The 16,619-nt window shown below is 50.4% G+C and overlaps 4 protein-coding genes across 4 annotated transcripts; 2 read left to right on the top strand and 2 right to left on the bottom strand.

Moving 5' to 3' along the window:
- The first annotated feature begins 214 nt into the window (after positions 1-214).
- On the top strand, positions 215-1,843 carry BCR38DRAFT_522475 (putative ribosome associated DnaJ chaperone Zuotin). The gene is made up of 2 exons (XM_040865233.1): positions 215-592; positions 667-1,843. The coding sequence occupies exons 1-2, from the start codon at positions 299-301 to the stop codon at positions 1,705-1,707; spliced, it is 1,335 nt and encodes a 444-aa protein (XP_040718199.1). The 5' UTR covers positions 215-298; the 3' UTR covers positions 1,708-1,843.
- A 6,194-nt stretch (positions 1,844-8,037) lies between these two features.
- Positions 8,038-9,635, top strand: BCR38DRAFT_472943 (uncharacterized protein; the record flags this gene model as incomplete). Its single annotated transcript, XM_040862925.1, has 3 exons — positions 8,038-9,239; positions 9,294-9,579; positions 9,614-9,635. The coding sequence occupies exons 1-3, from the start codon at positions 8,483-8,485 to the stop codon at positions 9,633-9,635; spliced, it is 1,065 nt and encodes a 354-aa protein (XP_040718198.1). The 5' UTR covers positions 8,038-8,482.
- Positions 9,636-9,996: 361 nt separating this feature from the next.
- BCR38DRAFT_160158 (uncharacterized protein) lies at positions 9,997-12,400 on the bottom strand. Its single transcript, XM_040853775.1, has 2 exons — positions 11,403-12,400; positions 9,997-11,352 (listed from the first exon to the last, which is right to left on the bottom strand). Exons 1-2 carry the CDS (start codon positions 12,013-12,015, stop codon positions 10,073-10,075), a joined length of 1,893 nt encoding a protein of 630 aa, XP_040718197.1. The 5' UTR covers positions 12,016-12,400; the 3' UTR covers positions 9,997-10,072.
- A 385-nt stretch (positions 12,401-12,785) lies between these two features.
- BCR38DRAFT_464692 (Alpha/Beta hydrolase protein) lies at positions 12,786-15,933 on the bottom strand (the record flags this gene model as incomplete). Its single annotated transcript, XM_040862675.1, has 2 exons — positions 12,786-14,664; positions 15,677-15,933. 2 exons carry the CDS (start codon positions 15,931-15,933, stop codon positions 12,786-12,788), a joined length of 2,136 nt encoding a protein of 711 aa, XP_040718196.1.
- Positions 15,934-16,619: the final 686 nt, after the last annotated feature.

The raw sequence follows: 16,619 nt of genomic DNA, 5'->3' as shown, positions 1-16,619 counted from the left end.
AAGGTTGAGGTGACCGGCAGGTGTAATCTCGAAATGTTATTAGGCAGTTTACAAGTTGTTAGATTTGAGAGCAATGGTTGATTAGAATCATTCTAATTCATTCTTGTTCGAGGCCATCGTAAAAAATAATGTGGCTTAAGCAAGTGTGGCTAAAGACTTTTGCGCCAAGTCAGCCGACCCACTTGCCCGCCAACGAGATCCCTGCAAGAATTCAATCGCAATCCAAAAAAAAAACCAGCACTGGTTGATTCCGAATCGTAACTCTCAATACAAAAGATCATTATCGCTTGCAGCAAACATGACTACTGCAACTGTTGTATCGAAGCCAATCCCCGCTTTGGCGGAAGGCTGGTCTGCTGAGAAGGACTTCAAGCCGCTGAGCTCCATCACCTCTTCATCGCAGCGTACCATTGAGCCCGTTGGCCCTCACTTCCTGGCCCACGCCCGCCGCGCAAGACACAAGCGCACCTTTTCCGAGGACGACCGTATCCAGGCTCAGGAGAAGGCCAAGAATATTGAGAAGGATGACGACGACGATGTCAGCGAGCCCGAGGACCCTATGATGCTCCAGCGGGAGGCCAAGGACTGGAAGGTACGTCAAAACTCTCTTACCCGGTCATATCTGATCGCTAGTCTGTAAACCATGGATGCTTACTTCTTGCACAGTCTCAAGATCACTACCAAGTTCTGGGTCTTTCCAAGTACCGTTACAAGGCAACCGAAGACCAGATCAAGCGTGCCCACCGTAAGAAGGTCCTCAAGCATCACCCCGACAAGAAGGCTGCACTGGGTGCCACCGAAGACGACAACTTCTTCAAGTGCATCCAGAAGGCTACTGAGGTGCTGCTCGACCCCGTCAAACGCCGCCAATTCGACTCTGTCGACGAGAAGGCCGACGTCGAGCCCCCGTCCAAGAAGGACGCTTCTAAGAACTTCTACAAGCTGTGGAGTCGTGTCTTCAAGGCTGAGGCCCGATTCAGCAAGACCCAACCCGTACCGTCGTTCGGTGGCGAGGATGCGACAAAGGAGGAGGTAGATGCTTTCTACAACTTCTGGTACAACTTCGACTCGTGGCGATCATTTGAATACCTCGATGAGGACGTGCCCGATGACAACGAGAACCGTGACCAGAAGCGTCACATGGAGCGCAAGAACACCAATGCTCGCAAGAAGAAGAAGGCCGAAGACAACGCCCGTCTGCGCAAGATGCTTGATGAGTGCTCCGCTGGGGATGAGCGCATCAAGCGCTTCCGCCAACAAGCCAACGCCGCCAAAAACAAGAAGAAGTTTGAGAAGGAGGAGGCCGAGCGCAAGGCCAAGGAAGACGCCCGTCTGAAGAAGGAAGCTGAAGAGAAGGCGGCTAAGGAGGCTGAGGAGAAGGCCAAGACGGACCGTGAGGCTAACAAGAAGGCCAAGGAGGCTGCCAAGAACGCCGTCAAGAAGAACAAGCGTGTTCTCAAGGGCAGTGTCAAGGACGCAAACTACTTCTCCAGTGGTGGTGATGCCAGTGCCAGCCAGATCGACGCTGTATTGGGTGATGTCGAGACGGTCCAGGGCAAGGTTGACCCCGACGAGATCGCGGCTCTGGCAGCCAAGCTGAACGGCCTCAAGGTTGCTGATGAGATCAAGGCCGTCTGGAAAGGCGAGGTCGAGAGACTGGTTGCCGCGGGCAAGCTGAAGGATGGCGACTGCAAGTCCTTCATTTAGAGAGGGGCACTTGCAGTTAGATTGGACATGCTTGCGGACACATGTGGTATGACTAGATGAGATAGACAGCGTTCTATGATTAGATAGATGAACGTACATGATTCCCCAAGATAACGGTATGACCCATATCCTGAATGTGTATGCTGAAGGCAAGAGGGCGAATTTTCCATCGAGTCCCGCCAGCTTTCCACATCCGCCCTGATGCTGGTTATGAGCTCCAATTTCCGAAGGGGCAGATCGGTTTGCCAACTTACAAATCATTATTCTGGCCTTCGGTGGTTTGCGAAGTGGTAGCATTGATGGCACTCAGATAATCCTCAAATAAACGACTTCGTTTCGTAACCAATTCTGCATATTTTTGAATAATAGGCTTAGCTATAGCTGACGTTGTCCCCTTGCGTAACAGGAAGAGAACCCAATTCGTTTGATTTATAGTCAAGAATGCGCTGTCGCAGCTCCCAGGTTTAGCCCCCTTCTCGATTCAGTACTGTTCGGCCTCGTATCCCTGTCAACAACCACAACATACCTATATAAGACTGATTCCCCCCCCTCCCCCATCAGTCCTGACGTAATCATGAAATCCTCTTAATTCCTAACAACCGTCACACCCTCCGTTCTCCTCCGTTTCTCCATAGGACTATTGTGCATGCTCGAGCTACAACGCTTGAGGCCTCTCCTCCTGCCCTATTTAGTCAACCCCCAACCTTCTATTCTTCGGCTGAGCGGAACTTTATTGGCACAATTGACAGACCCTTCGACTGTTTCAATGTAATTATACTTAATTATAAAAGCTATAACCACGATGAGTTCGTGGGCACTCGAGGCTGACCTTCGCGTATGATGATGCTGGAAATCCTCCATCGCGCCGCGCCGATCTCTTCAACACCACTTTATTAGAGCTGCTAGTAGTGGGTGGTGTACTCCCCCCCCCCTCCGCATATGCTCCCCCCTCCGCTAGAGGCTTGTCCGCGGGCTGAGCAATGTTGGCCGTTCGGGCCACTTTCAGCGCAACATTAGCACTGCGGCCCCCAAACGGTCTAATTGCGTCGGATGAAGGACTTTCCGTTTCATCTCGTCCAAATATTCACCAACAGTTATTCGGCTACGTTTCGGTGCCATGTCAGCGCTATGGCCGGTAATTATGTCGGATAAAGTATGCGGGACCAATAATTAGCATCGATGTTCATCTCGGTCCGTACACATAACCGCCGGCCAAGCAGGTGGTCGGTCATCGGGCATACATGGTACTTTTGCTAGCCCTTAAGCACAACACTTGTTTGGTGCATACATACTAACATTACGAATCCAAGGCTCGCAACTTCAGAGCAGGAGGATCAATATAGACATTGCGGCTTCCAGCAGTTGCCTTATTAGCTGCCACCCCGCACCTTCGGCTGTCAGGGGTCGAGAGAACTAGTCGATTCTACTTCACTAAGCTGTCATCACATGCTGAATCTGCCTTGTCGGTGGCCTTCTTTCAGGTGAGACTCGGCGTCGCCCGCAGCACGAGTTCGAGTTGAACCAGCGATAGACTAGTAGGCCGGCGAGCACGCACATTATAGCGGTGGCTCCCGCGCTTGACTGGCGAGAGTACGAGGGGACGACAGCTTGAGACGCTGCTTAGTCGTGATTCGACACTTCGGGCTTTCTCCTCGGGCAGATCCAGCGCCCGACATAAAGCAGACCAAGTATATGCCGGCCACAAATTCCAAATACAAGCTTATATCTGATTTGTTTGGGTTGGTTGAATCTTAGGGTCCGTTAAACCCGGAGATATTCAGCCGTTATTCTTCTAAATCGGCTGATGCGTGCACCTAGGGGGGAGGATGCTATAATGCAGCAGTGCGCAACGTTATAGTATCTAATTGAATGGGATTCACCTAACCAGTGGGTCCCCCTACCTTTTCGTATCATCGGCAGAAGGCGCTAGATCGATTACTACTGACGTCAGGCTTTATTAGCTGTAGAAATTGGTAAGATAAAGCTACCCTAATTCTTATTATTTTACAGGTTTAGAAAATCATAAGCAGGGTTTAGTCTTAACTATGGAAGTCGAACGTACGGCCGTTAAAGCTCCTAATACCCTTCAAATCGCTATAACTTCAATATAAACTTTTCTAGCCTCCCGAGTTATAGTTTGCAATGGAGTTCAGTCGATAATAGCGTCGTTAGTTATGCTAAAAGAGGCAGGTTGAAGATGGTTCTATTCGGTAATTTAGGGCTGGAATGGTCTTGGAAAAAGCATCTTGGAGCAATAAGACTGCTATGACCAGGGCGTGATCTACGTCTTTGTCCACGACTGTCCAAGACGGATGAGGAAAGTATCCGAGACAGGGCGGAAAAGTGGTATGGCTATTTCGAGTTAGCACGCACACAGTTTTCATGCTGGACCCGGCGCGCGCTTTTTTTAGGCCGCAACGAGTGCATGAGCCTGCAGGAGATGGGCGTTATCCTTAGCATCTCTATCAATCTGGAATCTTGCTCCAGACTGCTCATTCGAGTCGGAGGAAGTAAATATGCATTGTATGCACTGCAACAAGAGCCAATACAACCATTCACCCTGTGTTTTAGCCTCATCTCTATCGTCTACAGTGTCGATAAACGCTCGGAAATGTAAAGGGCTGATGGCTATGCAGCATTCTTATGACGGCAGTGACAAGCTCATCAATTCCCAGACCTCGATTTTGGACAGGGTGACGGTGCCATGGGAAGAATCCTTAGGTAAGATGCAGAACACATGAGTAAAGCAGAGGGCCTGCGGCAATCAGATCCAGTTTCAGTTCTGCCGGGAGTATGATAGCCATATACTCAATCAAATCAGACTCATCCCAGTCTATCAGACGTCAGCCTAAGATCACTGGTGATCACCAGGTGCGCACTTGGCGAGTTACATTAAGACGACGAGCCAAATTTCTCGAAAGATACTTGTAGCCAGTTTTGCTCTCGCCACGAGAGGTATAAAATTTGAGTAACTTTGAAATCCTTTCTTAAGTTGATCTTCATCTGCACCTCGAGTTAGTGATGGGTTCTCACCTGCGGAAGTATCAAGAAATGCCAGCAGTTTCAATTCGTAGTCAGGAGCTTGTCTCGTTGGTCATTAATTGTGTCATTCTTGTCATAATTATGATAGAAGAACGTGGTTGTAGAAGGTTCGCATTGTCGATATGATATGAACATGAAAGAAAGGCGAAAATGAGATTGGAGTGGTCCTGGGGTGGTGAAGCAGTGGGCAAAAAGGGGGGAATGGATGTGTGCCTCACAGCTTCAAATGTACGGGCAATGCATTTGCACGGGATGTCGGGTTTGTCTGTTCCGCAAATGACAGGTATTTCGGTCATTGTGCGAGATGATTTGCATGTATGAATCAATGTCATCCTATCTATTATCTGAACAGCGTGTCTGTAACAATAAACAAATACATGCGAATTAAGGGTATGAAAGTGGTTGATTCACTTTATTACAGTTGTAAACTACCCGTGCCACACCCCACTTATTTCGGATTCGCTTGAGCTCACCAACCTAAGTTGGTGCTCACCACCAATTTGGCCACATCACCAACTTGGCCAGTTTTTCGACGGATTTCAACCTTCAATTAGAATCTATGTAATAACCGCCAACCAAGGCCTGTCTCGAAGACATCTGTAGGCTGTAATTGGCCTGTCAATCGACGTCTTCTAGCTTCTTTTGCGGCATCAGAAAAGCTCTTTTTGGCTACTCTACGTAGTCCTTCATGATACTTGGCGAGAACTCTCTGTGCTTTAGCTACCTCATCTTCAACCTTCCTCTTCACCATCTCTCTACCTTCTGCAACGGATAAAACTCCACCAGATTTAAGATGATAGTTCTTCATAGCGCGCCGTTGTTTTGATATACGTTCGGCGTACTTTGTACGGCTAAGATCGCGCTTAGTCTGTATATGTCAGGGTCGTGTATGGGGGTACCAGTAGTTTATTGTTGTAGCACGAAGAATGGAACATCAGCCAGCTCGTGCAGTACCAATATACATGCGGTGCACGGGCCTAGCCCCGTGACAGTATAAGCTCGGTCGCATTAACGAGGGACCCTTTACCAAAACGACTAAGTCGATAGGCTAGATCTGGACTAATACCAAGCTCTGGATCAGTAAGACAGTTCGTAATCTTGCTAGCTACTTTATTAATTTGTCGAAAAGTAGTAGGTGTGCCTTCATATGACGAAGATGAAGGGGCTGGTGGTGGTGATGGCGTCTTCGGTATACGTTCTTCAATCTCTTGTAGTATTGGATGAGGGTAAAATGGATATATACCGGTTTTCTTGAAGGCTGACTGGATAGTACTCGCTTTGAAGGTCTTTTTGCGTACATCTTCGATAATTGAGAGGAACTCTAGCTTGGTTATATTGGTACATCCATCCCGTACTAGTTGATCCAGTGTCAGGGTACGGCTAGGCCGAAGGCAATAGTACAGAGTGATGGGGAGTAACGGGCGTCCCTTCTACGTAATGCCGGGTGGTCACTGGCGGTCTCAGGTAGGGGTGCCCACGGTGATGCATTGATCTCTGCCCTCTCTATCTTCCTCCGTCTCGACTCCTTACTTATAGCCAGCCGAGGTTCTCTCTTGGATTCTGGATGTTTGCTTCCGTATGTCTGTGTTCCTCCGACTTCGGCCAATATCTTGGACAGCGGCTCCTTATCTGCAACCAAGCGATTCCCTATCCGCTGCAAACGGCTTCAACGGCTCTCATTCGCCACAAGCGGCTCTCTAGCCGCCACAAACGGCTTCCTACCTGGTGGAAGCCGGCCCGCCTCGGATGACACTTGTGGCTCTGACAACTCCTTCCCTATCCTACTTCGAGATGGTCCTTATATAGATAGCTAGGCCGCCGCTTGGACCCGGCATAACAGCAGGGTCGGCGATGCCAAGGATCTTGACTCTCGTCATCCCAAAGCTTCACATAGATTGTAATCATGATTCGGGAGTCTTTTGTCCGAAACACCCCTCCGGCGGCCCGCCGGTGTCCTGCGTTCAGTGTCCTGACACCCACTGGTGCCTATGGCATTCTGTTCTCTGACATCCAGGGACTTCGCATGCCAGTGCTTATATGGCTGAAAAACAACCACATCTAGTGGCTGTAAGAGATGAGTAAGATGGGGGGGAAAGCCGAAGGGTATAATATCGTGGTCGTTGCAGTACTGGATAAACTGCTTCGTATGGTGGCTGCCGTGGCCGTCTAAGATCAATAGTCGCTTTCGACCTTTCTGCGTTTTCTTAGAGTGTTGTTCGAAATGCATAAGCCACTCGAGAGAGATCTCGTCATTCGAATAGCCTGTATCGACCGGCCGTAGCTTCGTATCTGGATGAAGGTCTTGCGCGTACCACTGAGCCGAGTGGATAGTCCCCGTGAGTATGAGGAAAGCTGGTATTACGTCGCCAGCAGCAGAGATAGCTTCAATAGCTATCGCTGTCTCTCTATTTTCTGGTAGGCCGAAGTAATGGGCCCTCTTGTGCTTAGTGATGATAAGTTGATCCTTACCAACACCAATCCGGAAGCCAGTCTCGTCCATATTCCAGAGATCAGAGGGATCGATTCCTTCTTCCCGGAGGACTCTCTCAAGCCGTGTAAAATACTCTCGTATAGTGTCGAGGTTTTCAGCAGTCTGGCGGTTTGAATGGAGCTTCCACTGGGAAGCGTGGAAGTAGCTATGGCGCTTGAGGAAACGTGTAGTCCAGTTTGATCCGACTGTTGGTGGTGGCTGATTTGGTAGAACCTGGACTCTCTCACGTAATATCGTATTTGCAGCGTCGGTAACGAATTCTACGCGAACTGCAAGATTTATCCTATCAAGGCGGTCGATGTAATTACAGAGGGCCTTTTCTTCGGCTTCAGATAGTAGTTTGTTGAGTCCTCCGTGGTTCTTAGTCTTCCCAGCTTGCTTGACGCGGTATCGGAGGGTCTCGCGTTTTACGCCGCTTTCTCGCGCAATCTTGGCAATTTTGGCTTGAGGATGCTCTTGCATGTAGAGGACGGCTTCCTGTAGCTGTGAGTCTATTGCGATTGGAAAAAGCTAATGAATTGACGAAGATACGATAGGTTGAAGTTGAAAGTGTCGAAAAGCTGGCCAAGTTGGTGGTGAGCACCAACTTAGGTTGGTGAGCTCAAGCGAATCCGAAATAAGTGGGGTGTGGCACGGGTACCGGTTGCTGCCAGATACTTTGGTACCACACCGCGCCACCAGCCACCATGTCCGCTAGGATATGTGGCTCCGCTAACCTGGCTTTGTCATTGGTTCAACATCACGTGGGATGACCGGTTCTCTCCACTTCTTGATGACTCCATCCACGTCGTTTCCAACTGCATTTGATTTCATGAAGTATCAACGCTCTGAAGTTGCAACATCATAGCATACCCGACTCTGTCAGTTGTCGCAGTCCAAAGGTATCCGCGATCCGTTGCATCCAGCAGGTTGCGGGTGACCGCGCACACTATCTGGACGTCAATCTGAGTCGCGCTGGCTCGCCGCGGCCAGGACCATCAAATACTGGCTTCTACTTGACGCGTACGCCCGTCAAAAGACCCGGGGTCCTGGTAAGGAGCTTGTTGTTCATTGTGAACAATAAGCTGCCTGTCATCGGCTCTGGCGCCTCAGACCTTGACGTCTGGCCACCGTGCGGGGATTTGTGACGTTGCTTCAAGACTCCAGACCCTCGTCGAGATTCAGAGCCACCTGCTGTCCACTCTTCCCTCCTTGAGGTAGGTATACACTGACACATTGTAGGTATCCGTTATCCATCGGGCCATGGCTTCATCAGCCGAGTCGACCGTCAGCAACACGCCGTCACCATCTCCACCGCCGACTGAATTCTTCTCGCATGACATCAAGCCTAAGATTCACGCGCAGAATGTTCAAGCCGTTTCAGAATGGATCGACAATGACGGAGCCACGCGATCCCTCGGTGACGCGGCGAACGTAACCATGGATCTTCATTTCGAACCCTCAGCGAGCTCCGCCTTCTTCAAGCTTCGAGTTCCCTGCTTTCTCAAGCACAACAACACTGTCAGCAAATCCCCCACAAGCCTTTTCGTCTTTATTACTCCCGATCGGATCCAACAGCTGGCTATCGAAGACGAGCAGTCTTCACACAAGAACAAGCTGCGAAATACTACTATATGTCTACGTTTCACCTTGACCAAACCTTGTGATCTCGTCGGTCCCAGACATATGGTACCGCTGAGAGCTAAGAATGCGAAAGAAGGAGCTGTTTTGGATTCCTTGCGCGCATTGGCTCAGCAAACCTGTTTCGCTGTCCGAATAGCGTGTCGAGTGTTGTCTAAAGCGCAACGGCACACCCTCGCCAGGGCCGTGTCATCCAGTCCTGGTCTTGCACCAACGGCCGGCCACGACAGCCTTAGCAGTCTCTACAATGGAAAAGGCGGCATTGTGCACCAGTTCGACGGTGACAAGGACAAAAACGAAGACTGCCCCCCTGCATATGCTGATATTGGTCCTCCTGCGCCGGCTCCGCCCCTTGATGACAAAATTCCTGCAGAGAAAGGTTGGCATCACAAATTCCACGCAGTTTTAATAATACTGCTAACTATATATGCAGAAATTGCAGACTCAGCATTTCTTTCGAGGTCGAGAAAGCGGCCACGAGGGGCTAGCTCCTCAGATGCTGACATTGAGGACAACGCTACCAATCCAAAATCAGACACCAAAGTCCAACGACTCGAGGCCGAGAACCAGATATTGCGTAAGCAGGTTGAGGCACTAAGCCGAGAGGTGGCAGCCATGGGTGATCGTATCTTGGAGCTGAGCCAGCGTTTTGAAGTGGTTGAAGACGAAGTCTCTGACGCCAAGGTGAATATCACCGAGGAGCTTAGGGATGATCTTAGGTACGAATTTAGGGAATTTGCCAATGAATTGAAGGAGGAACTACGGTGTGAATTAAAGAGTGAGCTCAAGGACGACATTAAAGATGAGCTTACTAGATCTGCGATGTTTTCAATACAATTTATAAACAACTAATTTGAACTTATGGCGGGAAATGTGAGCGAGAAGAGGACGCAAGGACCATGCAACCTACCGCGATCAACGAAACCGAATCTACTCGACGAATGAGACGAGATTCTATCAAGGTGGCTTTGTTTGTGAGCTGTAAATGTTTTGCTCATACAATGAGTAATCATCGATCAAATGGCAACTCTAAATTCACGTATGTCACAATAGAACACAACATTCCTGACATTGCCACCAGATGGAGGAGAACCACTTAATTGATAGACACTTGCCGCGGCATAATATTAACTAATCATACGTATATAGTCTCCATCGGAACCGATCTTTTTCAAAATCGAGCAGCAATCACACACCAAGTGTATATATTCTTCAAAGCTGCTCACCCTCTTCCAGCCAGCCCCCATTTAAGCATGATCCAACCCTCCGCATGCCCCTTGTCAGCTCCCTCAATCGCCATCCAACGATTCCTAGCAACCCAACAATCAGAACGACGGGCACCGCTACAGCCCAGTACTCCCAAAATCTACCCCCTTGTCCGCCAGGCGCAAACTGTTCTCCAACCCCAAAAATAGCCGCCACCGCCGCAAATGGCAGGAAAAACACCACTACAAGAGTAAGAAGCTTCAACCATTTGGTGGATTTCTGGCGCTGCCGATTTCCGATGGCGGAGGTTAGCACCGCGGCAGCGACAGTGATGCGGTCATGGTCGGCTAAGCGCAGGCGCAATTCACGATGGAGGTAAAGGAAGTCTGGTGTAGACGAGCGCCAGTTTTCTGATTCAGAGGGTGGGGAGGGCGTGGGTTGAAGGTAAAAAGTATTGGTAGGAGTATGGGATACATCGGCATGGGGAGGATGGAGAGATAATGGTGCGTTGGTGGATTGCTGATGTTGATCACCGTAGATTGGGATCCCCAATTGATCCATGACAGTATCCATTGCCTCGATATACTCGGCGCAGCGGAACTTATCCCAATTGCTTTCGATGGCAGCTTGCATTTCATTGATTGCTTGGCCATGTTTGCCAGGCACCATGCTGCCTGATGACCGCATGGTAGCGGCTTGATGGGCAACGAAACCGACAAGTTGGGAGTAGTGACTGGCGACGAGCTTTCTGAGGAACAGGGATGTAGAGAAAGGATCTTCGATAGCGCCAAGGAGGTGCGCATGGTTACGGTAGTAATAAGTGAGATCATCGAATAATGACTTGTGGGGAGGACGTTCTATTTCAGGCCGTGGAACGAAGGGCTCGGATGACGGCCTTATGTGTATTCGATGCCTGGATGAGGCTTCAGAGCCTGAGATAGATGTCGAAACCATGGTCCGGGAAGTTTGCGTCGTGTTGGCGATTCGGTCCTCACGCTCATCTCGTGAAGGCGGGTGGGACATGTCAGTATCAGGAGATATGGTGGAGTGGGACGGTGCTGGTGATCCGAGGAACCGCCTACGGCCATTAGAGTAAAACAGTCTCGGATCGGCCAAATCCACTTGAGAAGTGTCAATATTGACGTGAACTGAATGAATAGGGTGTGGACCAAGAAATTCTTCGGGGATAAAGCCGTGCGGTCCTCCGTGAAAGGGCCTCACATCCACCACACGCGGTGCGCCAGAAATTTGGAGTCGGTTCGGGGCAGGATCGCAAAGAATGACCACTATCAGAGTTAGAAATTTCTCTCGCCGGAATAAGATTCCACGAACTTACCATCCCATCCATTTCGCGTTGTCCGAGACCAAAACGAACACTTGCGTGGAGCTACCAACAACCACCCCCCTCTCGACTTCCACTTATGACACTGAATCTGGCGCTTTGTAGACTTGCAAGTCATCGTGTACCCAACATCTCCCGGGTTCAAATGTTTGTTGGTTTTCAAGCAATGCCCCCGTAGCTTCTCCGGAGCGCCCAAATAAGTCCACAGCTCAAAATGCTCCAGAGAGAATCTTCTATCGAGGCTCTGAGCGGTAGGGAGACGGGGGCACCTAATCACCTCAGTAGAGTTGAAGTTGGTGTGTTCGCGGGAGTGTACTCGGAAGAAATCTTCAGGGACCCCTAAAGCCTCCTTAAGCAGTCTTTCAAGTCTGAATGAATCATCCCGCGCCGTGGGATGCGACCATCGCGTAAACGACGACTCGATCAGATACACCCGCCGACTGAACATGCGCAAGTCCGACTCTCCTTGTCTCAAGATGGGCCATTCCTTATTCGGGTCGAACAAATCCTCGACCTGCCGTACTTTCGAGCATTCGGCCACCAAAGTCGATTTGGCGACACCACTGTCTGACGAAAAGCCAAGTACGGAGGCTCTGAAGGTCGACATCTTGATTGCTACATCAACGAGGTTTGGGAGCAATTGTGGGCTCGGCAGCGATTTAAGCTGCTTTTCGATGAATGTTTCGGGTTTTTACACCTTCGATGGCGGCACCACATCTATATGCGAGTTGGCGTATTAATTTCCTCATTAACTCGCACCCTCTATCACATGGACTTGAGCGCGTCAAAAGGCACGAAAAGGGCACCATCGCGTCATCTGGGTTCTTCATCAACCTAATGTACCTAGATACCGGAGCACATCTGACATTTGAGTCTGAAAATTTAACGTTCACACCTAATTTGCTTGTTCACCGACGAACAAGCGGAGCCGTCGCCGCCAGAACTCGTTGTTTCATATATGTGAATCATGTTGCCTCTGCAAAAATGCCATCGAAAGAGTTTGTACGGGCATACTGAGTGCTGTCGCACTCATGGCAAGCGAAGTTCGCGTGGTTCTTGTGAGAGTTCGGGCCACTCAAACTTTGTCTGATAAACACTATATCAGTAAGCGCCGGCATCCCGAAGGTCCGAGGGAGGTCATACGGCCCGCCAAACACAGAGACTAGCAGTGTAGGTCGTGTATCAGAGCTGCAGGTATTGAACAGTAGGGCGACAAGTTTCAAATTCTTCCAAGAACGTTCGAACAAGTTACAAAATAGTATTGGCAGCCTGGCAACGCGGGGATGAGTAGAACAGAGCCTCATCTCGTGAAGCAACAAGACAGGGATTGTCAATTTGTGAACGGCGATTTCATGGATCTACACCCGGCAAATATGCTTAAGGCCTCGGTAGAAGCCTCGAGCTTGACTTCGACAACTCTCGAAGGTGCTCTTCCCACATAGCGACGGGGTCCCACGCCTCAACCTTTGCAGAAAAAGCTGTCGATCTTCCCTTGGCCGCTGTTCCATAAAGGTAGGGCTTCTCGTTCGCAAAGCACGTCGTGGTCTGTTCATGAGGTAGCGTGCCATTCATGATGAAAGTCTTCGCAATGGAGTCGGTGCAGTCAGACGTATCTCGAGAACAATGTCCATATCCATGATGCTCAATCAATCGTGCATTCTTACCCATCTCGTCAAGTAGCCGCCTCCCGTTCCGTAGCGGTGTTGCGGGATCATATGTCTCTGCAATCAATAAAACCGGATTCCTTAAGGTGTTGTTCAAGTCACCACGATACACTTCGGCGGGTTGTGGCCAATACGTATTGAAGTGTCGGCAAGGGAACACAACCTCGAATCGCTGATTGCCGGCCACCCACGATCGCGTCGTCATGTTGGTCCAAAGCTCCTCCCACCAGTCAAGGCCTTCTGGCTGAGGTGCATCGTAGGAATCAGCACACACGACGAGATATGTGAGCTCGTCCGTAAAAGGTCTGGGAGATGGTGGCGTAGGAAGTGTCGGGTCGTACTCCCATGCCTCCTTTTCTAGCATGATCGTAGCAAGCGTCGAGTTCCCGTCCTCCAGCTCATATAACATTTGTGCGAGCGCTGGCCAACTGACAGCATTGTACATGGCCCCAAAAATCGCTGAGACAACGGCGGAGTAGGTAACCAGTGACGGGCCGCTCTCCTCGCTGTAGCCGGAAACGGGGCGGGAAATGAGTGAATTGAGCAAGTTTTTCATGCGATCTTCTAGTTCCCGAACCGTCACAGATTTACCCTGTCTGGGCTTCGCCAAAGCACAATGCTCCAGCCCGGCATGGAGACACTCGCCCAAAAAGCCATCATGCCAAGCATCCGTGCCGTTGTCCAACGCAGTCCAGCCGAAGCCACCCAGCAGGCGGTGGTCACGCACATACTCCGTCCCGTCCAAAATCATCCTCCCAACACTGTCTGGAAACATATTCGCATACGTCTGCCCAATGCCCGTGCCATAACTCACCAAATACCCGGTCAAGTCATCCTCGCCGAGCGCCTTGCGAATCTCCTCCATGTCGCGCGCCACAAAAGCCGTACTTACGAATCGCCCTAGATCACCATGCTTCTCCCAGCAAGCGCGGAACGTGGCATTATTCATAGCATCCGCGATCTCAAGCTGCGCCCTCGGTGAAGCCAATACTTCGTAGAACTGCCGCGTGAGCATCGACCAGCGGTCTCGGTCCGCATTGTACGGGAAACAGGATACAGCAGGGAGCGAGATGTTGACGCCTCGCGGATCAAATCCCAACACGTCAAACTTTCCATCACTGAACCGGTTGGTGAACATCTCAGCTGAGCGCCATATGGTCGCTGTGCCGCTTTCACCAGGTCCACCGGGCTCTAACACGATGGTGCGCTCACTCTTCTTTCCGGCGACCGAGTTGGGAGAGTCTTGGCGGGCCAGGCCCGAGACTTGAAATTTGTTGATTGCTAGCCGGGCAATGCGCTTGTCTAACCGATTGGTGTAGTCTAATGGGACATCGAGGTAGCCGCAGAGATAGATGCCCCGCCCGGCATACGGGTCTCCGTCTTCCTCTCTACTCCCTCCAGCGCTAGAGTTCCCCCAGCTCCAGTGTTCCGGATTGGGGTCAAACAGCGCGGCCCAGCTGCGCTCCGGTTCAGCATCTTCGAGATCGGGCGGCAGACTCGTGTGGGTGCAAGGGATGAAGCGGAAGGGGTCGTTAGGTACGGGGAACCGGCCGTAGGGAGACGAGGAGGAGTCGATTGTAGAAGGGGTGGGGCTCGGAGCGAGGATGTCATGGTCGCTGGCGCGGGTGCGCCGCGTCAAGTTCGCGACAAGCTGGCAGAGCTCGAAGAGGGCAACTGCTAGGACAAAAAGGACCAGCCAGTTGGGCGGTTGACTTTGTGACTTTGGCGGCCGCAGAGGGCGGTTCTTCTGCAGGGACGACTTCATCGTCAACATTGTTCTAAGTTGATGGTCATTTCATCGATACGGATATTAGGAGGGTAGCGCTTATTATTTATCTTACCTGTACTACAGAGGCTTGAGCTTTTCCAAAGGATCCGAACCCACCTTCGTAGTGGGATAAATCGGCATTGCATTAACCCGCTGATCTTGGGACGCGAGAACTTAGGTCCTGATCGGCTGCTCGTTTGGGCACACCTTCGCTCGGCACAAAGTGACTTCCTAATCCCTACTAGCGTTAGATGTAGCTAGTAAAGGGCCCAGGACGTACCTAAATCAAAATTAGCAGTGGAACCCTACCGAATTAAGCAGGCGGTGTCAATGAAACTTGCCACTTAACATTAGTGTTTAACGTACAATCCCGCCTTTCCGGCCACCCACCTTTCCGGCCACCCACCTTTCCGGCCACCTAATCTGCCGACTACAACCACCTTCGGCACAACAGATTATCGTCGGTATTGGCTATTATTATACAATGCCTCGATATTCAGAAAATTCGATTCAAGGCGCTCTCAACGATATCAATCAAGGGACATCCCAGCGCCAGGCTTCCCTCCGATGGGGCGTTCCACGCTCTACCTGTGAAGGTCAACCCTCGCAGACTCACTACAACCAGGTGACTTACAGCTGGAACACCTGCCATGGCAGTGTCAGATGGGAAGCCAATCATAACCCTTGTAGGAGCCCCGCCAAGCGTGGATGACTTAGTCGCGCTCCCTCAAACCTAAGTTGTCATCTTCTTTCCTTCGCTCCTTAGAGTAGAATCTTCGTCGATAGCACCTAATCGAGGTCTATACCAATGCGATGCAACCCAGGTCGTGACATACTGGTACTGGAGCCGTCTGTTCAGTGTGTTAGGTGATAGGTACATCCTACCGACCGCCTGACCCCGTTTCAGTAGTCGATTCGCTAGCCGCCTCGCCGCCACGAACCCCCCCTCGTGGACTACTTCACGATCCTCGGCGCCTAGGAACCTACGGTCCCCTTCCCGATCGAGACTGTAGCTATCGCGTAGCACTTGTAACGCAGAGTTGACTGCTATAATAAAGGCAGTCCGTCGGATATCAGTAACTTCGCTCGCCATCTTAGCGCTTGCTGACTCAGCAAGTTGGTGTCCAGCAGTCAAAATACTGCAGAATCCGACCGCTTGGACTGTTATTTGGGCACACTGCGTTTGGGCACAGATTTGGCAGAATTAGAGCGCCTTACCTATTTCATACCCCGGATGAGCCCCTGTCTAGCGCGGTACATGCCAAGTTTCTCGTCTGGACACAGTGGATGCAGTTGTGGCCAAAATCAGTGCCAAAATAGGTTAAGTGGCATATTAGCTGTCGATAAATAAAAAAACGATGTGCCGAGTCGACCCTACAAGGTCCGCTGGACACGCTGCCGATGAGGACCTTGTATCGTTCAATTCGGGCCGATCATACGTCAATTTGCATCCAATCCCCGACTCTCATTCGCCAATGGTAATGTTCCATATGCTGTACTAATTTATAGTTCTATGTCCGCAGCAGCAGCCACGTGCATCAAATTCCACTTACAGATGAGACTCTGCGCCCAGATATGTGGTTGTGGTAACCGGCGCTGTTACATTTGTACTTATGGCAATAAAGTAGCACAACTTACATTGAATACCACCAGTCGATCATGAGCTTTTCCCATATTCTGTATTCCAAGTTCTAGGCAGTGAATCTTGCAACTTTTGCTACAGCTATAAGTGGTGAGGGATTCGATATATACAGTCCTGGAACAATAAATTTACCTTTT

The sequence above is a fragment of the Pseudomassariella vexata genome (genome assembly GCF_002105095.1).
Source record: "Pseudomassariella vexata strain CBS 129021 chromosome Unknown BCR38scaffold_4, whole genome shotgun sequence".
In the NCBI taxonomy this organism is placed as follows: Eukaryota; Fungi; Ascomycota; class Sordariomycetes; order Amphisphaeriales; family Pseudomassariaceae; genus Pseudomassariella; species Pseudomassariella vexata.
The sequence above is the reverse complement of the archived record's forward strand: the minus strand, read 5'-3'. Positions and strand labels throughout refer to the sequence as shown.

Excerpts from the sequence above, each read along its gene's own strand:
- BCR38DRAFT_522475 (XM_040865233.1), top strand. The coding sequence starts at position 299 with ATGACTACTGCAACTGTTGTATCGAAGCCAATCCCCGCTTTGGCGGAA. Across the intron at positions 593-666 it reads GGGAGGCCAAGGACTGGAAG|TCTCAAGATCACTACCAAGT; the intron begins GTACGTCAAAAC and ends CTTCTTGCACAG.
- BCR38DRAFT_160158 (XM_040853775.1), bottom strand. The coding sequence starts at position 12,015 with ATGTCGACCTTCAGAGCCTCCGTACTTGGCTTTTCGTCAGACAGTGGT. Across the intron at positions 11,353-11,402 it reads AACGCGAAATGGATGGGATG|TGGTCATTCTTTGCGATCCT; the intron begins GTAAGTTCGTGG and ends TAACTCTGATAG.